Here is a 14,928-nt window from a genome sequence, read left to right as displayed (position 1 = left end):
GAAACTCATACAGGGTTGGAACAACTTGAGGGAGAGTAAATGATGAAAGAGTGTTCATTTTTGGGTGAACTATCCCTTTAAATAACAGTATATCATAATGCTGTATCTTTTACTGATATCAATTTGGGCAGTTTAGGACCGGTGGCTGAATTAAAACCCTTTTGCAAGATGTTTTAAAGCATATCTCATATTATAAGTTTTTACGATCTTTAACTAGATTATCTTTTCTTCCAGCCCCCTGAGAAGGAGGGAGGCCTGAATCGTCAGGTGGGCAACAAAACTGAATGTGCCTTGCTGGGCTTTGCCGTGGACTTGAAAAAAGACTATCAAGCAATCCGCAACGAAATCCCTGAAGAGAAGCTTTACAAAGTCTACACCTTCAACTCCGTCAGGAAATCCATGAGCACCGTGCTGAAGAATGCTGACGGAAGCTTCCGGATGTTCAGCAAAGGAGCCTCTGAGATTCTGCTGAAGAAGTATGTCATGCTCAATCATAAATGCTCGGTTTGGTCATTGTTAACGGCTTGGCACCAGAGGATGCATTTCAAAGGATGAGTAAAACATTGTAGTAGTCTATCGCTTTTCATAAAGAGTGTGTGAGAGGTGTGTCAGCAATCTTGATTGGCAGATCAAATGCTTCACCTCCCCTTCCAAAGCCCCTAGGCTGTGTTACTGATAGATTTCCCTGGAGAAATTACTTGGATGGCTCAGTTGCTATGTGCTGTTGGGTATCTGCGATATCTTACCTTGCTCTCTCTTGCTCTCACCCAGGTGTTTTAAAGTCCTGACAGCGACGGGTGAGGCAAAGGTTTTCCGGCCCAGAGACCGAGATGACATGGTAAAGAAAGTCATCGAGCCTATGGCCTCTGAGGGCCTGAGGACCATCTGCCTGGCTTACAGGGACTTCCCTGTTTCTGAAGGAGAACCAGACTGGGATAACGAGAACGATATCCTCAGCAGGCTCACCTGTTTGTGTGTCGTTGGTATTGAAGACCCAGTCAGACCAGAGGTACAAGCAGTAACAAGCATTTGTAACAAGTTTTCCTTGTTTTCCTCAGCACATTACTTACATTTTACGGTTATATCATTGTGTAAATGTTAGAAAGCCACACAAGTATTTCCATTTTGCGTGAAGGCTTGTCCTGACAGCAAGCGAGTTGGCACCAGCACGTGACTGCGCAAAAAAGAGATATAATATACACAATATAACTAAAATATACATTTTTCTAAAATATTTCTTGTTTACATTAAAGACTAAAATTTGACATGTAACATGAGTAATACAATTTTTCTTTAATATAATTTTAATTTAGTGATTAATTACTACTTTCAAATGGTAAGCAATCAATTTAACCCCACATAATATTAAATTGCACATGTCATACTTGGATACATTAAACATTTGTTTTCATTGCCTTCAAATTGTACACATTGTTTGGGGGACAACATTGGGCAGGATGTGGAATAACAATTTTGTAAATAATGGAAATAATTTTTTAATGGTAAATACAGTGTTTCCCACAGGATTTTGTGAGACTGTTGTGGGTGGACCTCGGCCTCTCCGCAAGAAAATTGTGTACATTTTAAAGTTAAATAAATTCATCAATCTGGTGCACTTTGAAAGTTCAAAATTAAGAGCTCCAACCCATATTCGGTGTGCAAATTTAACAAAGAAAAGAATTAGTGAATTGACTTCTACCTGAACTTTAAAGGGGACTCAAAACTAATAATATATTATATATTTTATATTATTATTATTATTATTATCCCTATGACAGTAATTGTCATGTATTGTAAAACAAATGCACTGTAAAATAAATGAAAATGAATACTTCATAATATTATATTTCCTCACGGTACAATAGGGAAATTACTTTTGTTCTAATTTCTACACTTGCAAGAGAAAAACCCTTGAGCTTTTATTTTGGCGGAAAACGCCGGATCATGAGCTGCACACGGATCATAAATGTGCAGCGCAAACAGCCTTTTGCTATTTAATTAGATAACGTAATATTGCCGATCAAAACACAATGTTAAAGACCTTTTATGTGAAGTTTAAATATATTTTCGGTTCATTATGAAACTGTGGCGGGACAGATGGGAAACACTGAAATAAATATTTTTCCCTATTTTATCAAAGAAAGAAATAATCCGTTATCAAAATAATAGTTTGTTGCAGCCCTACTTTAATTTCGAGAGTCTCTTGCATTAATAACTTCTCTCGGTCATGCTCTCTTGTTCTTTCCCGCTCAGGTCCCTGATGCCATTAGAAAGTGCCAGCGTGCTGGAATCACAGTGCGCATGGTCACCGGGGACAACCTTAACACTGCCCGCGCTATAGCAACTAAATGTGGCATCCTGCAGGCAGGAGATGACTTCCTCTGCTTGGAGGGCAAAGAGTTCAACCGCCGGATCCGTAATGAAAAGGGAGAGGTAAAAGGCACAGTCTATTGATGGCAGGACTTTTCACACAAACACAGAAGCTCATGTGATTCCTCTTTTTTTTTTTTTTAGATCGAACAAGAGCGGATTGACAAAATATGGCCTAAACTCCGGGTGCTGGCGAGATCTTCGCCGACAGACAAGCATACACTAGTCAAAGGTGCTCAATCCTACATCCTACAGTATGAGTGATTAATTCTATGCTCAAAAAGTGTTTCTGGAATTGCTGTGTGTCTTGACACATGTCTTTTCCTTCAGGTATAATTGACAGCACTGTTTTGGAGAAGAGGCAGGTTGTGGCGGTAACAGGAGACGGCACCAATGATGGCCCTGCCTTAAAAAAGGCCGATGTTGGGTTTGCCATGGTATGTGGCTACAGAAAAGAAAAAAAAAAGGATTCTGTGCATTCGATTTTGATTTGAATGCCTTTTATATTGTGTGCTTGTTATTTTCAGGGCATTGCTGGCACAGACGTGGCTAAAGAAGCCTCCGATATCATCCTCACTGACGACAACTTCAGCAGCATTGTCAAGGCAGTCATGTGGGGGCGAAATGTGTACGACAGCATTTCAAAATTCCTCCAGTTCCAGCTCACCGTCAATGTGGTGGCTGTGATCGTGGCCTTTACTGGAGCTTGCATCACACAGGTATCATTAAAAAAAAAACACGAAGCACAATAATGCTGCAGCTGACCGTGCCGTTAAGATAAAAAGTGCAGCTCTGCGCAAAGGATTGCGTCTTAACAGATGAACCATGGTGGTTGATGGAAGCAGCTGATTGCTACCCATCCTGTGTGAAGTGATTGGAAATTGTTAGGCTGAGGCATGAAGACTTGCAGGCTGTCAGCATGGGATCTGGCACTGCTGTCCACAGACAAAGCCCCAGTCCGAAATGAGCCGGCTCTCCTCTGTTAAACGGAATGATAGTCGAGCTGATTGCAGTTGAGGTCCTGTATTATTGCGTAATGAACTGGAGGATTACATTCGCGCTTTGCATTGCTGTCAGTAGCCAAGGCTGGACGTGGGCTCGGGCCTCAGGTGTTCTGCTCGTTTCGTATGTAATTGTCCCCGGATATTGTTCATGAGCTGGCCCACTCACTATTTGTGCTCGCAGACTCCGCCAGAATTTCAGCACCTCTAATTCATGTAGTTCTGCGCTTTATGTGTTCAATATTTCGTCTAATCGGATCATTTTTCAGCTCAGTTTTCACGTTTAAATTCATTATGCAGATTTCCACTGAAAAACTGTGCACAAAATGCAAAAAGCCAGTACTCATGCAAATGCAGAGCTGTTATGAGAGAATGTTATGAAGGTGGCAGCAGTGAATGAGGTCAGAGCGGTCACCTCCTGTTCTCTCTCTCTCTCTCTCTCTCTCTCTCCCAGGACTCTCCGTTGAAAGCTGTACAGATGTTATGGGTTAATCTTATTATGGACACATTTGCCTCTTTGGCCTTGGCCACTGAACCCCCCACCGAATCTCTTCTGCTGAGGAAGCCTTACGGCCGTAATAAACCCCTCATCTCCAGGACAATGATGAAGAACATATTGGGTCATGGGGTCTACCAGCTCACCATCATCTTCACTTTGCTCTTTGCTGGTAAGAACTTGCACATGTTCAGGCAACCAACTGAGTCAAGCACATTATAATAGCATAAAGCAAACGCCCATGAAAATGGAGGAGCCTGCAGGTTGTGATGAGTTAAAATAATAGAAATAATGATTAATTGTCAACAGTTCTTATTTTTAATTGTTTTATGAGCCATTTGACTGCACCCTTTCTATTGTAACTGCTGTCATATCCTTAATTGTTTCATGATGCTACAAAGAGCCTTATTTCTAACACTGCAATGTTTTCTGCTCAACTTTCAGGTGAGAAGATATTCGACATTGACAGTGGGCGTAATGCCCCTCTTCACTCTCCCCCTTCTGAGCACTACACCATAGTCTTCAACACCTTTGTGTTGATGCAACTGTTTAATGAAATCAATGCACGGAAGATCCATGGGGAACGAAATGTCTTTGAAGGCATTTTCAACAATTTGATCTTCTGTAGCATCGTCTTTGGGACTTTTGTTATTCAGGTACGTCCATGTGAAGGCCTATAATCAGAGCACAGTGACTACTTAAACATAAATAGATATTTCTGAATTATCTGAGCATAATGTCATGAACTCACTAAGTGATTGTGATCCCCTCAGATTGTGATCGTGCAGTTTGGAGGAAAGCCATTCAGCTGCGTGGGGCTCAATATTGAACAGTGGCTATGGTGTGTCTTCTTGGGCTTTGGATGTCTACTCTGGGGACAGGTGAGCATCATCTGACTATTCCTCCTTATATTATATAAATCAGCTTTTTGTAGCCAGCCTGTAACTTGCACCAACACAAACTCCTCAATAGTAATAGAGCAGTGCCCCCTAATGGCAGTGAGCTAAATTGCACGACAGAGCATTTTGGTTTTGGTTTCCTGGCCCACTTGATATCCATCCACGCTCTTTCATTCAGGTCATTTCCTCGATCCCCACGAGTCGGCTGAAGTTCCTGAAGACTGCCGGTCACGGCACGCAGAAGGAGGAAATCCCAGACGAGGAGCTGGAGGAGCTGGATGACATGGAGGAAATCGATCATGCTGAGCGAGAGCTCCGCAGGGGGCAGATTCTTTGGTTCAGAGGCCTCAACCGCATTCAGACTCAGGTAACCTCTCGAAAACAGCACAACTCCGCAGCCAGGAGCCCTAATGCCCGCCTTGCTTAATCAATTTCGATTTTTTTTATTTATTTCTCTTTTTCTGATTATGGTTTGAGTTAATACACCCTCAAATCGATCCACCACTTATGGTGACCTTACACTGGTGGAAGAGGGTTTATTAATGCAGTTTATCAGTGCAATGCTAAAGGCAAATGTCAGGTCAGGTTCTTTTAATTCAGTGCCTTTTTTTTCTCTCTCTCTTCTCTTAGCCACTCTCTTTCTCTGTCTTCTTTATATGGGTGCCCTTCTTCCTCTATCCCTTCTCTTCTCTCACTTCTTCCTCTGACTCTTTCTTTCTCTCTCCTGTGCGTTCTCTGGGCCTATCACACTCTCTGATTCCTTCCAGATGGATGTAGTGAGTGCGTTCCAGAGCGGAATTTCCTTTCAGGCGGCCGTCAGGCGCCAGCCCTCCAGCACCAGCCAACAGCACGATGTAACCAATGTTTCTAGCCCTACACATGTAGCCTTATCTCCTGCTACTGCCTTCAACACCGCTTCTGCCACTGTCGGGTGTGAGTGCGTGTTTATTAGTGCATGACAATTAACACTTCCTCCTCTCGCCTAACGGTCTTCATTCTTCTCCTAATGTCTCCTCCTCTCTCGCTCTCTTGTTCGAAACGATTTGTATCTCGAAACATCTTCCACATTGCTTCTCAATGTTAACGGCTGTTTATCTTAAGTGTTAAGGTTGAGGTATCTGTGTCTGTGTTTGATGGCTTTGGCTGGGTTTCACCGATGAAGAGTAGTTGTCTAATACCGTCTGGTGTGTCTGCAGCCCTTGCGCGTGCTCTCCAGGCTCATAGTCTTCCGCGTGTAAATGTTTTGAGTATACGCCCATGGTCACACTGATAACCCAGCCAATCGCACCAAATTGGTCTCGTGAGTGGGACATTTTTAAGGCCTCGTTCTGGTAAGTATTTGGGGGTTTTCTGTAGGGTCGTCTTTTAACAGATATGCTGGATGTTGTGCTGTAGTTTAGCCACAAATGAACTTCCTGTAATCCTGCTGTTCGTCACCTTTCCTGTGGTGTCCGTTTTTGCTCGTTCACTCATTCTTGGCGCTACTGTCCGTACTCAACACGGTTTCTTCTTTCTCACACTTCCACATGCTCCACTCAGTGCCAGTTTTATCATTCTCTTTCTCTCTCTCTGTCTGTCTTTTTTTTTATGTAACTTCGTTATTTTACAGGGATGATCTGCGACTGGAAGAGAAGCTGGCGAAATCATGTCGTTTCTGTTTGTCTTTCAGCACAATTCTAACCACGTCAATATTTCCATCTTTCATCAGGTCCTGGCTGTCCACAAAACCCTTTTTCTCTGTTCAGGGCACTTTTGTATTTTGTCTGAAACTGTCTTTTGTTTTTAGTCTTGAAATGGGCTAATAAAATGGATGTCGGACTTTGGGAAACTGAGTTTGAAACGCTACGACACTGACTGCCGCATATTCCTTCTTAGATTCTGTGAAATGTGTCATGGGCTATACTCAAAGGTTTACCTCTGTTGAAACACAAGGTAGCGCTGCTCTGCATGGGTCCAGTCTCTAGACCGTTTGTGGATTTACTTGTGCTGGTTAGCTTAAACTTGCTTGGCTGCTTTAAAGTTTTGCGTCTCTAATTCACAACATAATAAGTGATCTATCCCTCCCCACCAATACAAGCATGCCCAAAAATATTAACCTCATGTGTTGAGCTGTGTCCTCTGGGGTTGCCATGTCCTCTCTCTTCTCCTGTCTCTTCTGTTTTCTTTCTCTCTCTCTCTCTCCCTATTTCTCATTTGCATTTTGAATAATTGGCTATATGTGATTTACAAGTGAGAAGTTCTTTCCAGTTTGGTACATCTGTTACTTCTGAGAAAAGAGGATTTTCTGTCCCTTGGTCAGAGGATAAGCTCACCGTAACACAAGCATCAGGTTTTCAAGAGTCTCTCTCTCTCTCTCTCTCTGTATCTCTCTCTGTATCTCTCTCTCTCTCTCTCTCTCTCTCTCTCTCTCTCTCTCTCTCTCTCTCTCTCTTGCACGACATCTGACCGCTCACACACTCTCTCTCTCAGACGGTTTTGGTGCGCTAACCTCACTGCTCTCCACTCATCAATTAAAACCAGTCCATTTGGCCTTTTGGTTTAACCTTTACTTAAAAAAAAAAAGAAGAAAAAAAAAAGAAGTGATGTTTGACTTTGTATGCCTGTTTGTGTACGTGTGTGCGGACGAGCGGCAGATCTCTGCGAGCGGCAATGCTGACTTTCCGTCCCGTTCTCCCACAGATCCGAGTGGTGAATGCATTCCGCAGCTCGCTGTCGCCCTATGAGGGCCTGGAGAAGCCAGAGTCTCGCAGCTCCATCCACAACTTCATGACCCATCCGGAGTTCCGGATAGAGGACTCGGAACCCCACATCCCCCTCATCGACGACACGGATGCAGAGGACGACGCCCCCACTAAGAGAAACGCCACACCCACTCCTCCTCCCCCACCCTCGCCCAATCAGAACAATAACGCCGTAGACAGCGGCATCCACCTCTTCCTGGATCCCAGCAAGCCAGCCACTCCCTCAACTCCCGGGAGCCCCATGCACAGCCTAGAGACGTCCCTTTGATCAGCTCTGCCCCCCTCGGTACGACACACAACACCTGCTCGTCTCCGCAGAGACTAAAACCTGGAGAACTCATTGGATGAGAGGGGCGGAGCCAAGGATCTCTCGGGAGCTTAGCTTTCGCTTCTCTTTATCTGGATGGTGTTGTACATCTGTTCTTTTTGCCCTTTGCTTATTCAAACACTGATTTCTGCATCATTTGGCTGTTAATATTTTGAATTATTTATGTTTTTTGGAAGACACAGGTCTGTTTACAAAGTTTGTAGATACTTTTTTTTTTCTTTTTTTTTCTTTTTTCTTCTGTTTGTTGGTGGAAGAGCTTCCTGATGCAGAGAAATGGGGACAAATGAAATAAGAGAAATATTTCAGATACTGCTGTATTTTCAGGAAAAAAAGGGTGTTTCTATGGAAACCGAATTATTTTTGCCTGCAAGTTTTATTTGTTATATATTTGTAGATACATAGAACCTTCTAGCCAAATAGAAAACACTAAGGCTTGTATAGCAGAGAAGGTATTGAGGTCCATGTGAGGTTTATTTTTCATTGGACTGGTGATGGGAGGGAGCCGTAGTCGAGGATCTCTGTCCTTTCATCTCCTCTCATACTTAACTATTTCACCCCTTAAAGTGGTTAGTTTTGTTTTGTTTTTTTAAGTTCCAAGATTCCATGTCTCATTCTCATTTGGAAGTTGAATTGTGTGAAATGGCTGGAGTCTTCACGCTTTTAACGGTGTGATTTTTGAAGTGGAGGCCACACCATGTCAGCCTTTAAAGAATGAATGCATCTGTGATTTAACTTATTTGAAATGGTCCACAGTCAGTTCAACAATGACATTTAAGTTCCTGCCAATGTATCATAAGTTTGTTTACTCAGGCTGAAAAAAAAAAAAAAAAAAAAAAAACACCTAGAAAATTGAATTGAAAAGGATGCAATGATTTAAAAAGTAAAGAATTTTCACTTAAGATTGTCTTTTAGGTAGTAAATTGTTGTCTCGGTCAAAAGGAAAAATAAAAGAAGGAAAAAGAGTGAATTGTTTTCAAATTTTGTTTCTTTTCTTTTTTCTTTTTTCTTGTTTGTTTCTTTGAAAGAAAATATTTCCTCAAGTGTTTTGGTTTGTTGGTCATATGAAAATGACAAAGTTTTTTTTTTTTTTTTTTTTTTCTCCTTCATATTCCATCAATATTGCTGTCAGTTAAGAAAATATTGCTGCAATTGTTTGTAGAATATATTTAAGACCTGAAGTACTGGAAACACAAAGGAATCAACGTGAAGAATTTTCCAAAAAAAAAAACATGCGTATAACACTGGTATCACAGCACAGGGTACTTTATTTCAGATTCCCAAGGAACGTTTTGATACAGACCATATAAATAAATTGTATTTTTATGCGGAAAATGAGAACATCTCAACCTGCTGAACCAGACCTACAGGGATTTTACATAAATTATATTCATGGGGGGGGCGGGGTGGGACACTCTTTAAACAAGGGTCGTGATTGGTTCTCCAAGTAATATAATACTCAGGGTGGCTTATTGCATGAAATTTATGGTCAAAATACTAACATGTTTTGTGCTTTTTGTAATGTTTAGGAGTAGACTTAATTTTTTGGCAGCGGGTTCCAATTCAGACTGTTGCTTCTCTCCATTCGTTGGTTCATTTAAGAGTGTAAAGGAGAAGACAGGAAGAAAAACAGGAGAAAGGAATTCAGAATTTGTTCAGTCATTGCAACTGCACTTTTTTTTTAAATAAGTTATTCCGGGTTTTTTTTTTTTTTCATGTTTATTAAATAAAAAAAAAACTGCTTGAGTTTGCTATTTAGAATAGATATATTAAAATAATCCATAACTTTTTTTTTTTCTATAGCGTCTTCCTATAATGGGAATGAATGTTTATCCATCAGTTTTAAGGATCTGTTTTTTTTTTGTTTGTTTTTTAATAACATTTGGAAATAAAAGAACATGTCTGTTTATCTTGCGCAATGTAAATGGATATCGTGATTCAACTTACATTTTAAACTTGTCGAGTATCGTGTATGGTTTTTAAGAATAAAAATTGATATTTAGCGTAACCTGAGGGCCATGTTTTCCTTCATGTTGAGCACACATTAGATTAAATAAGCAAAATGCAAGATTATTCTCATACAAAATACAGTTTTTAGCTCCAAAAATGCATACTAAAGGCAGTCCATACGGCTATTAGAATTCTTACGATGAGCTTTGTGTGATGAACAATTAACTGGTTCATTAAAAGAACTGACTCGATTGAACGACTCAAGCATGATCCGGTTGTCCAGTTCAACTCACTGACTCGATGGGTGCTTCTCAAAAGTAAGGATGCACATATCGGCTGCCACGAAATCGATCAGCTTTTGTTTTTAAAATAATTTTAAAATTATCATTATATAACCATCTCTGGGTGGCTGATGTAACGGTCCAAACATCTTATATTCTGTAGCGGAGAGACATTGTTTTGTATATTTAAATATTGAAACCTTTGGAATAAATTATTTAGTTGTAATGATGCTATTCATGTTTAAGTTTTGTGGCTTGTAAGACCGTAAAATATAGGCTACCTGCAGTTAAGACAACAACAGAGTGGCCCGACATTATGGCCCGGTTTCACAGGCAAGGCTTAGATTAAACTAGGATTAGACCTTAGTTTAATTAGGACATTTAAGTATCTTTTATAAACATGCCTTAGAAAAAAAAAAATTACTGGTGTGCATCTTGAGACAAAACAATGACACTGACATTTTAAGATTTGTCAGTGCAAGTTGTTTTCAGTTAAAACAGCTCAAACATGCATTTTAGTCCCGGACTAGGCTTAAACCTGGTCTGTGAAACAGGGGGTATGAGTCCGTCGCTGAGTTTATATTTGCCGAATCCACTTTCCTGAGTTTAGTTCCAGCCCTAATTAAAAACACCTGAAGCACCTAATCAAGGTCTTTGTGACTACTAGAAACTTCCAGGCTGGTTTGATGGACTCTTTCTACACAAAAACTATTTGAATTAAAGCTGCAAGCAGCATTTATCGGGGTTCAAGCATTTAAGGCCTTTAAGCACATAAGCATTTAAGACATTAAGTTTTATTTCGCTTTTAACCACTGAAATAATAGATGGAAAAGTCCATTTACAGCCAGTACAGGCAATTTACCATAGGAAATATGTGTTTTTTTTAAAAGATTTTTTTTCCCAGTTATAGCGCCACCTATGGTCCGATCTCCATGAAACTCTGCATGCTTCTTCACCATGTTAGTTCTGAGTTTTCCTTTAGGATTTATAGGCTTTTGAGTGTATTTTGTCACGCACCTTTTCTAAATGACCCTGTTACAGCCACCCAAATGCAAAAGTTCAACTTTTTTTCCGATAATTATTGATCTAGAGAGTTCAGGGAATTGTCCTAGACTGGGTTGGTTCCGATCGGGCGAAAAACCAGGGACTAGTTCACAAAAGTGGGTTTTGGACCAAATTCGACATAGCAGAAATTTTTTTCACCACAGTGGTGTAAGACACTAGAGTCTAGGACAAACGGTCTAAGAGTTATGAACGATTTTGTACTTTTGGTTGCTGTAGCGCCACCTATGGGCCAATCGGGGTCATACTCTGATAGGTTGTCCCCAAATTGAGGCCTACCATCTGGCCAGGTTTCAAGTCTCTAGGCCTTACGGTTTGGCCTGCACGATGCGTTTTACGGCGGAAGAAAAATAATACAAATCCTTACAATTACAATAGGGTTTCAGCATTTCATGCTTGAACCCCTAATAAACAAGTGATGTTATTTACTCACAATATGTATGTGCTGTAATGAGTTTGACATGTAAAGAATCTTTAAAGTTCTTAAACCATTTTTGTGATTGTTTGTACATTTGATACAATACTAAGTTTAATATTTCAATTCATGAACATTTGCATTGTGGTTTGAACATTGGCTTCGTGGCTCTGTCTTGGTTCAAATCCCACACTTGCTAATGTTTTTTTCATCACATTAAACAAAGGTTTCAATAAAACTCTATCCACAACACATACACTTCAGTGGCTCAGGTCATAAGTTGTTGTGTTTCAGTCTGGGAGTTAGGAGTTCAAATCCCTCTTTTGCTTATGATAAAATGTTGTAGCCGAACTGAAAATCTAAATCACCATTGAAAAAACCTTGGTTTTCTGCTTGGGTTCAAACTCCACTATTGCTTATGTTAAATCCCACATACTGCATTATATCCAAACACACATTCCCAATATTCAACAAAACTTCCCACGTGCCAGTACTCAGTGGGAAAGCCATGATGGTGCAGTGGCTAAACACATATCAGATGTGAATAAGACTGTGAAAAAGCCTTGGGTTCAAATCCCACTTTGGCAGGTTGGCTATAGATGATTCTGCATTCAGCAGCACTTTAACTGGTTAATTGTAAAATCCCAGCTTGCATACAGGTGAATAGTGAAATATAAGTTCCAGCACGTCTCAGCAAGAGATCTGTGGCTCACAGGTAAGAGCGCTGCCTCGTGGTTTCAGAGGTTGCTGGTTTGAGTCCAGGCAGATCTCCAAGATATGAATGAATACTGTTGTGTGGGGGATCATGGTGTCCCCCCTGAGCTCCTGCACAATGTCCAACAGGGGTTATGCTTTTGGCTGAAAAAAGAAAAGAAAATGTCTATTTAAAAAAATTCATCCGCCGTCCCTTCCCCACCTACTTAGGTTACCATCATTTGCTTTTCAAAGGAGTAGCCCTTTGAAAAAATATGCATGGTAACCTACACATTTACACGCCAACAACACACACTGACATGTTAGAAGCATTACCTGTGTCTGAGCAGATGTCCGTCAAACAGTGAATGTGTCCACACGACTCTGTTAAAGCGTTGAGTCAGAGAATCCCAGATCTACAAAACAACAGATAAAGATTCAAAAGACTTCATGAGCAAATGCTGTGCAATGAAAACCTGAACTGTATAAATTAGCAAGAACATCAGTTTCACAAAACACCAACTAACTCTATTATTAAACATGAATCCAGTAGACTATTAAAGCTACACTGTGTAGGATTTTCTCCCATCTAGCGGTGAAATTGTTTATGACTACCAACTGAATATTACTTTCTAGCCCCTCCCATTCCGAGGGCGTTTTAACTCCTACGGTGGCCGTATTATTTCAAATCTGCCGGCAGTCGCGAGTAATCTCCCCCTCGCATTCGTCACGGTGCCACTGAGTGTAAAAACGCGAAAGGCGAAGCTTGAATTTCCAGGTATGTCCCTCTTTGGCTAATGTATTTTCAAGATGGAGGCGCAACATGGCTGCCGCCATTCCAGCGACTCGCGCGTATGTATTCTGAATGGCAGATTCTACGCTTACGAGAATACTTGATTAGTTGGTAGAAGTAATTACACATTAATGAGCACATATCATTTTGAAAGAACAAAGTGTTTTTTGCTAAGAATCAACTTAAAAAATTACACAGTGTAGCTTTAACTACACCACAACATCAGAAGATAAAAAGCTTTACTACTTATTATTCTACTTTATAAGCCTTATAAGAATCACCTCCTTAGATTCACATGATAAAGATCATGCAACAACAGCAGGGTTAATGTTACACTTTTAAACAGAGAATGAGTGTCTGACACAGAAAGATCAGCATCACCAAAATAATCCAGCTAACACATGAAAGCCCTGCTTTGACACATAGAAGAATGATACATCAACACATTCAAATGATCATTGCTATATAATTTGTGGTAGTGACTTTACAAGAGAAAAGCACTTTATGTGGAAAGTGACATTCGTGATTCCTGCACTTTATAACAGTGTGTGTCGGTTGTTTTTGCACATGGGCTGAAATATGTGTTGTTAAGTGACATTACGAGTCTGCCACTGAGCTGTCATCTGCAGGATTTGTACTTTAAAGGCCAGAACGTGTTGTGGCCACTGTCAGGTGTCATGTTGTTGTTGACAAGAATCCAAAAGTGTCATGCTGAACGTGAAACGCGCTTACGCCGCCTAGAGGAGCGGATGACAAACTGCACAGTTTCTTCCAGACAAATCGTGTTATTAGCACCAACAGACCGAAAATTACCTCAGGTTGGGTCATTGACTCAGTTCTCATGCGTCCAGCTTACTTAAAAAATGTCATACTCAAAAAATCCTATTACGTTAAATAAGACAGCTCATCACCAGCTCCCTCCTGTGGCCAATAAGTGCATCAACAGCATCAATAGATGAAACGCCAAACTCAAACTGGCCGTCTTTGGCAACATTATGAAGCTGCAGACTCGGAGCCTGCATCTACAGTCCCGCACCCAGAGTCCCGCATTCTCAGACCCCTCATTTTTCGAGACAGCGCCTCCTGCTGTTCGGAAAATCGTATAACACCCTTATCCAAATGCCATTGAAACCAATAGGATGCAATACGGTCACGTTTTATTTAAAGTTATCCAAATAAATATTTGTGTTCCCTGCTTAATGCATGTGCCAAAAAAAACCTCATTGTGTTCTCTGACTAACAAATTACCCAGTAGTTATTTTTTGAGCGTGGGTGTAATTGAGAGAAAATTACTGATGGAAGGCATATGGAAGCTTGACTCCGCCACTGAATAATAAATAAATAATAATAATTGCGACTTTTTATCTCACAGTTCTGATTTTTTTTCTCACAATTGCAATATATCAAGTCAGAGTTGTGACTTTTTCTCAGAATTGCGAGATATAAAATCGCAATTCTGAGAAATAAAGTCGCAATTGCATATTGAACTATCTTCTGAAAAATATTATGTGATATTATACTGTATTGCTACAATGTTTTTTTTTATTCAAATTCCAATTTTTCTTTCAGTTCAATAATGGTCTAATTAACATTATACCTGCTAACATTACAAAACCTGTTTTTTGATATTTTGAATGCGAAGCAAAACTCAAATAAGAATAGACAAAACACCAATAATAAACAATTCTGTACTTTATTTAACGATCACCTAAGCATCATCTTGCTGTAAACAGGACAAAGGAAAGAAAAAAGGAAAGAATTGTGTTAGTGACTTTACTTTTCGTCTTCAGTTGCATTAAAAAAAAAACCTCCTCATTTATAAGTCGCTTTGGATAAAAGCGTCTGCTAAATGAATAAATGTAAAATGTAAATGCATAAGGTAAAATAATTTCTGGTAGGCGA

General features: G+C 40.3%; 1 protein-coding gene across 5 annotated transcripts in view; it reads left to right on the top strand.

Moving 5' to 3' along the window:
* atp2b1a (ATPase plasma membrane Ca2+ transporting 1a) overlaps positions 1-8,797 on the top strand; it is a 124,536-nt gene extending 115,739 nt beyond the window's left edge. For 3 of the 5 annotated variants that reach the window (XM_084407826.1, XM_084407824.1, XM_084407825.1), the window contains 11 exons: positions 235-476; positions 772-1,009; positions 2,254-2,433; positions 2,515-2,602; positions 2,701-2,807; positions 2,898-3,089; positions 3,826-4,039; positions 4,312-4,523; positions 4,641-4,748; positions 4,945-5,133; positions 7,446-8,797. In XM_084407826.1, the coding sequence (XP_084263952.1) occupies positions 235-476; positions 772-1,009; positions 2,254-2,433; positions 2,515-2,602; positions 2,701-2,807; positions 2,898-3,089; positions 3,826-4,039; positions 4,312-4,523; positions 4,641-4,748; positions 4,945-5,133; positions 7,446-7,775 (2,100 nt within the window). In that variant the 3' untranslated portion in view covers positions 7,776-8,797. Of the gene's footprint in view, positions 1-234; positions 477-771; positions 1,010-2,253; positions 2,434-2,514; positions 2,603-2,700; positions 2,808-2,897; positions 3,090-3,825; positions 4,040-4,311; positions 4,524-4,640; positions 4,749-4,944; positions 5,134-5,533; positions 5,700-7,445 lie in introns of all 5 variants that reach the window. The other 2 variants (XM_084407827.1, XM_084407828.1) reach the window with 2 other exon arrangements.
* The last annotated feature ends 6,131 nt before the right edge of the window (positions 8,798-14,928 follow it).

Source organism: Rutilus rutilus, assembly GCF_951802725.1.
Source record: "Rutilus rutilus genome assembly, chromosome: 4".
NCBI lineage: Eukaryota > Metazoa > Chordata > Actinopteri > Cypriniformes > Leuciscidae > Rutilus > Rutilus rutilus.
This window is presented reverse-complemented; position numbering and strand designations above follow the sequence as displayed.